The sequence below is a fragment of the Meleagris gallopavo genome, chromosome 29, assembly GCF_000146605.3.
Source record: "Meleagris gallopavo isolate NT-WF06-2002-E0010 breed Aviagen turkey brand Nicholas breeding stock chromosome 29, Turkey_5.1, whole genome shotgun sequence".
Lineage (NCBI taxonomy): Eukaryota > Metazoa > Chordata > Aves > Galliformes > Phasianidae > Meleagris > Meleagris gallopavo.
In genome coordinates, this window is record NC_015039.2 from 3707105 (window position 1) to 3713081 (window position 5977).

Consider the following 5977-nt stretch of genomic DNA (forward strand, 5'->3'; position numbering starts at 1 on the left):
CTGACGCGGCCCGGCCCGCTTCTCCTCCGCCGCTCCTCCTCCGCCGCTGTCCGATCGGAGTCTCCCGCTGGGCCCCGGCCGAGCCGCGCCCGCGCCGTTTCCGCTCGGTTCAGCCCGCGCTGAAGCTGGCGGCCTGCGGCCTTTTGTTCTGGGCTCCTCGCGCCTTGCGTTGGCCTTTGGAACTCGGCCCGTGCAAGTGAGGGAGGCGTGGGGTGCGTTCGGCTGCTTCTCGTCCATCGTGGGGTCTCCCGACCCTCCGCGTGCTCACAGGAACAAGTTGGTGCCCGGGGTTCGGACCTGGGGCAGGATCTGTCCGTGCAGGGCGCAGCGCCCGGCTACTTTTGAGTTGGGGAATTTTTTAGCATGTTCCTGAACTGTTGCTTTGTTTCTTCTGTAGGTTGACTCCTTCAGAGAGCGGATCACGAGCGAGGTGAGTATCCTCAGAGGAAAGAGCTAGCTTGGCACATCTTTTTGACGCAGTTTGCTGCAGTTTGAGTGTTTTCTGTAATCTTAGAAGTGCGCACAGCTCACTTTAGTCATTGGGTGAGATGAGGTTATACAGCCTTGTGGCTCACTCTGTGTCTTTTTTTTCCCTTTGGCTTTGTGTGGAGTTTGTTGGAAGGCAGAACTTATGTGCCCTGCTGTTTCCTGGCTTTGGACAGTCAATTTTCCTGGTGTTTTTGTTTTGATGAATTCATGGCATTGTTTCACTTCATAATCTCTTTTTTCTCTATCAGGCTGAAGATCTGGTGGCAAACTTTTTCCCAAAGAAGCTGTTAGAACTTGATGGGTTCCTGAAAGTAAGATATGTGTTATCTTCTGTATAATATTTTATTTTCAGACTGCGTGCTAGAAGGTGATGTGGCTGAAACAGATCCTTCCTGTGCATTTATCTTGTGTATATCACCATAACACAGAGAAGCGAAGCAATGGCTTTGTTGCTTGCATGTACTGAAATGCTGCTAGCTCTAGAGGGAGTGATGCCTGTTTCAGTTTTCTTCATGTGATCAACACACTTACTATTCTTACGCATTCAGTAGCTCTGGGCTGTCCTTCATGATGCTGTGGGACTCCAGCATGCCCAGTGCTACAGACAGACAATAGCTTTGGTCATAATCTAGAGCTGGCACTCTGCTCTTGGACAGAAGGAGGTCTTGCTACGGTCCTATTGTTGGATTTTTTTTTTTGTATTGTGCTTACTGTGATATAAGTCGGCATTTCATAATTAAATAACAAGTATGCATTGTTTTCCAGGAGCCTATCCTGAATATTCATGATCTCACTCAGATCCATTCAGACATGAACCTCCCAGTGCCTGACCCAATTCTTCTCACAAACAGCCATGATGGACTGGACGGGGTAAGGTTACTCTCTTGGCTGAGCTCCCTGCTTCTGGTAATTAAAACTGCATGCCCTGCTCTGTGTTGAATTAGAATATTCTTAGTTAACAACAGCCTCCCAAAGACTTTCAGGAATTGGTCTCCCGATCTTGGGAAGTCTGCTGGAGGGTGATGCTGTCCTTCACAGTGTTCCTTTGTTTTTAAAGATGGATGGTTAGAAACCAGGAGTGTAGCAGAGGCTCTAATGTTGTCCTTACTTCCTCTGCAACAGTTTTATAGCTTACGACTAGTTTGTGAGTAAAACATTTTGTATATTTTAGCCAAATATGAAAAAGAGGAAGCTGGAAGACCGCGAAGAGACCTTTCAGGGTAAGAGTCCCCGAGTCTCTTTGTTGCTGCCTGCCCCTTGAGCTGTGCCTTAAGAGAATGAAATGACTTCAGTCCCACTTGCCCTGTCCTGACAGCATCTGCTGCTTATGCATACCTGTCTCTGCAGCCTCAGAGCCTGACCTACAGATAGGAGTCAGGTTCTAGCTCTTAGAAGCAGCAGGATTTGGATTTCTCTGATCGACATAAGTAGCAGTTGCTTAGGCTTAGCCTGTTGATGAGCAGCTGGGCTCCCCATGGATCTGTTCTAAAAGCTTTTTATATCTGGAGGAAAACCTCAGGTTTTGGATTAAGCTGAGGCAGAATAATTTCTTACATGTATGTCAGGAAAATCCTTGTACCTAGGCTCAGCAGGCTAGAGCTTTCCAGTTCTCATCTAAGCTCCGTATTTCCTCTCTTCTTTCCTTTTTGGCGATCACAGCTATCCCATGCCCAGTTTCCCCCCTCCTCACAGGTTAGCTGTATCCTGTCTCAGTGTACACTGCTAAGCCTTTGTAGGAGACATGATACTCAAGCGGACCTTTGGTCTGATCTTCTGGTGCATCTGTTCCCAAGTAGAGCTGATGTGTTCGCCTTCTCTGCCACTGTAGGTACCAAAGTGTTTGTGATGCCCAATGGGATGCTGAAGAGCAACCAGCAGCTGGTGGACATCATTGAGAAAGTGAAACCAGAGATCAGACTGCTTATTGAGAAGTGTAATACGGTGGGTATGGGCTGCATCCCTGAGTTCTGGAGCAGATGGGGGCACTAGAATCCTTTTGCTTCTTTGCTTGTGTGAAGGTTCGCTGAAGGAGCAGGTTCCTCTGTATTTTATAAGTGATAGTGGTATAAATCCTGCACTTGTGAAGTCTGAGGGGTAGGTGTAGGGAAATGTTCCTTTTCTGAGCTCTCAGGGAGTTGTTTAGTACACCTCGTGAAGGAGGATGTTGTCTGTTTTGCAGGCTCCTTTCTTGAGGCCTTTCTTCACCTTCATAGTAACCAACACCTGCTGAGAGCCACTTGGATGCAACCAGGGGAGCTTCCCTTGAGAAGCTGCTATGCTTGTGTGGCTTTTCAGCCATATGAGAAATTTAATCTGCTCAGAAGTGGTGTGTGAGCATGAAGAACCTGTAGGAGTTTATCATGAACTGCATGGCAAAGACACACTCATAGGGGGCTTTGGAAAAAATTATGAGATTTCTCTGTAAAAATCTTGGTAGTGATCTGTATAGTGATCTTTCTACTGCAGGTCAAAATGTGGGTGCAACTTCTAATTCCCAGGATAGAAGATGGAAACAACTTTGGTGTTTCTATTCAGGTAAGATATCATTGGCTGTGTCGTGGTTTTGTGTTATAGTGTGTTGTCTTGCATTTCGATATCTGATTTAGTAAATTAGTTTGTTTCTCCTCAGATTGTTGCCACTGTTTTAAGGCTCATCTCTTTATCCTTTTCCCTTTTTTTCCCTTCTCCCTTTCCCAAGACATGGGTCTGTGGGTATCCCTGCCCTGCTAGTCACAGAACCGGGCCAAACCAGCCCGTAAACCGTTGGCAGGCTGTATGCCCTACTGTAGCAGAGAACTATGCCCCAAGAGCGTGGACCTCTAGGATTCTTCCAAATCATTTGATTGTATCCAGTGTCTGCAGTGGTGGAGTTGGTTTAGGTTTTAAAATCCAAAGCCGAGATTGACGTGGAACTGCTGAGACAGGGTACTTCTAGAGCCACAACGGCCAATTTCAGTACGAGTATTTCATGAGAAGGCTTCCTTTGCAGGAGGAAACAGTCGCTGAGCTTCGAACTGTGGAGAGTGAGGCAGCATCCTATCTGGACCAGATTTCTAGGTATGAAGGAACGGAGCCCTTTCTGGGAGTGCTGCTGGGAAAAGTAACCTTTCGGGGAAGGTCCTTCAGCTTTGCTGGGGCAGGTTGTGTCTGGAAAAATCTTGGTACTGTTTGTCTGATTTGTCTCCATTTTCCTAACAGATACTATATCACAAGAGCCAAGTTGGTCTCCAAAATAGCTAAGTACCCTCATGTGGTAAGTAAATGGGGAAGTGGTGCTTTACAGTTTACGTGCTGCTGCTTTTTGGGACTCTTCAGGCCGCTTCATCACTGTCCTTTTTGAGCTAAGGGCCCTGTGGGAAAAGGGGGGGCTGTATTAGAGTACAGAATACCTTCATCAGAAGAGAGGAAACTGAAAGGGGGATTCCTTTGTAAAAGGTAGGACCTTCAGTTGATATATGGAAGCACACCTGAGCTCAGGCCACTTAGCCATGCATCTGTTTCCTGCAGGAGGACTACCGCCGCACAGTGACGGAGATTGATGAGAAGGAGTACATCAGTCTGCGCCTGATCATTTCAGAGCTGAGGAATCAGTATGTAAGTGAAAAGCCAGAGCTCTCACTGGCTCCCTACGTAATAGAAAGAGCCCTTTTGATCCTTCTGCTGCTCTCTCCTTTCCCTGTGATTAGAGTTAGTCCTGGCAAGAAGCCTATCTCTTTCCTGGTCTGCTTTGGCACTAACAAGAACTAAGTGTTTATTGCCTCCCCACCATCTCCCAGAGATGTGGGTGTTTCCAACTTGAGTATTCATGGGAGCTGAGCACAAAATATTCTGTGCACTGCTGTGGGAACCTGCAATCCTAAATTCTTCAGGCAGTACAAACAATTCCTGTACTCTGTATTGATGTCTTCTTTTTGCGCTTATTTTAAGCAGAGATGTGATTGCAAGCAGGGGTTGAAAGTAGTACCAGGATGAGCTGTGATACTGCTCAAGTCAGTGGTTGTTGTGAATCCTGAATGCTAAGTGACACCCCCCCTCCATTTCTGAGTTGTCTTCTCCCTTTTTGCAGGTCACTTTGCATGACATGATCCTTAAAAACATTGAGAAGATCAAGAGGCCTCGGAGCAGCAATGCTGAGACCCTTTATTAAGTGTCAACGTTTGAACTTGAGAACTGTTCAGTCAACTAAAGACCGTCATTGCCTTGGTTTGTTACATGACTATCGAGATGGGAAACTGGCTGGAAATAGTATTGCATTCTTAGTTAAAATCTAAAGAAATTCTCACCTAGTTTTGTGATTGGTTTTATTCAGGTCTCAGGAGCTCTCCCTCCCTCTAGTATCTGGTAAAGAAAAAGGCCTTGCTGCTTTGGGATGCCCTAGAGGCTACTGCAGAGTGAGAGCAGAGCGCCAGCCAGGCAGGAACATTCCTTCATGCCTTTCTTCCTACCTGAGTAGGAGCTACAGTAGAGACCAGGCCCTTGTCTTGTCCCATCTCTTGGCTGGAGACTTCTCCGTGGTCTCTGTGAACAAGGCAGACAGTCCTCAGCACAAGATAAGGCCTGGATGGTGATGCAATCACTGAAAGCCAGCTCACTTCAGTGCTGGCTGTAGCTGAGCCCCTCTGCCAATGCTCTGCACTGACTTATTTGCAAAAACAGGATCCTGCCCCGTCTGGGTTGGTGGCCACAGCCACGTTCCAGTGCCACTGACAGGTCTGTAATTGTTTTGTGGCTTTTTTGACTCAGTAGAGTGTGGCCCATCTGTCTCTGCCTTGGTTCTGAGCAGGTCAATGCAGAGCTGAAGGCGGTGCTTGTCACTGGGGCTGATTGCTGTACTGGCTGGTTGTGAGCGCATGTGGCTTCTGCTCCAATTTGCAAATTGATTAGAGCCACTTTCTTGGTTAAAACCAACTTCACGGGAGTCTTTGTGCCTCCTCAGTATAAGTTGCTTTTGCCCAGGCTGAGAGAAGGGAGGAGCCAGAGGTCTGATGCTAAACTCCTGATAGCTTCCATGTGTGATCAGACTGCAACCTGCTTTCTTCTGGCAGTGCTTCCAGCTGTCCACGCACAGCAGGCCAGCTGTGACAGTAGTGCTTGGGGTGAGGATGGCCAATTCCCACCTGGTACCGTTGCAAACCTTGTATTCTTTCCCCTGCAAAAGAGCACCCTTGTGTGCCTACTGACTCCTCTAAGCTGCTGGAACATTTCATGGTCCATTACAAACCCCTTTGGAAATGATTGGTTGTGTTGCGTCAGTTTTTGTGTGTGGGAAGTGATCCCATAATGCTGCAGGCTCCAAATTTTTTATTTATAGTATTTCTACTTAAGTCCCATATTCAGGGAATGTTAAATCATTTATTTCTGGAACCTCACTGTTTCCCAGGTCTCGTTACACCCGTATATTATTGTGCAGTAGCCTTAATAGTTGTGTTAACTTCATTGTAACAACAGTGACAAAAGAAATGAACTTTCTCTCTCTTTTTTTTTTTTT

General features: G+C 46.9%; 3 protein-coding genes across 3 annotated transcripts in view; 1 reads left to right on the plus strand and 2 right to left on the minus strand.

The window, feature by feature from the left end:
* Positions 1-237, minus strand: part of AARSD1 (alanyl-tRNA synthetase domain containing 1) — a 3879-nt gene extending 3642 nt beyond the window's left edge. The window contains exon 1 of the mRNA XM_010724709.2: positions 6-237. Within this exon, the coding sequence (XP_010723011.1) occupies positions 6-237 (232 nt within the window). The remainder of the gene's footprint in view (positions 1-5) is intronic.
* Positions 238-282: 45 nt separating this feature from the next.
* PSME3 (proteasome activator subunit 3) lies at positions 283-5724 on the plus strand. The gene is made up of 10 exons (XM_010724710.3): positions 283-430; positions 738-800; positions 1255-1359; positions 1661-1709; positions 2318-2430; positions 2956-3024; positions 3479-3546; positions 3688-3742; positions 3997-4083; positions 4556-5724. Exons 3-10 carry the CDS (start codon positions 1300-1302, stop codon positions 4634-4636), a joined length of 582 nt encoding a protein of 193 aa, XP_010723012.2. The 5' UTR covers positions 283-430; positions 738-800; positions 1255-1299; the 3' UTR covers positions 4637-5724.
* The window catches only part of LOC104914624 (beclin-1-like), a 1660-nt gene continuing 546 nt past the window's right edge, over positions 4864-5977 (minus strand). The window contains exon 3 of the mRNA XM_010724711.3: positions 4864-5007. Within this exon, the coding sequence (XP_010723013.1) occupies positions 4864-5007 (144 nt within the window). The remainder of the gene's footprint in view (positions 5008-5977) is intronic.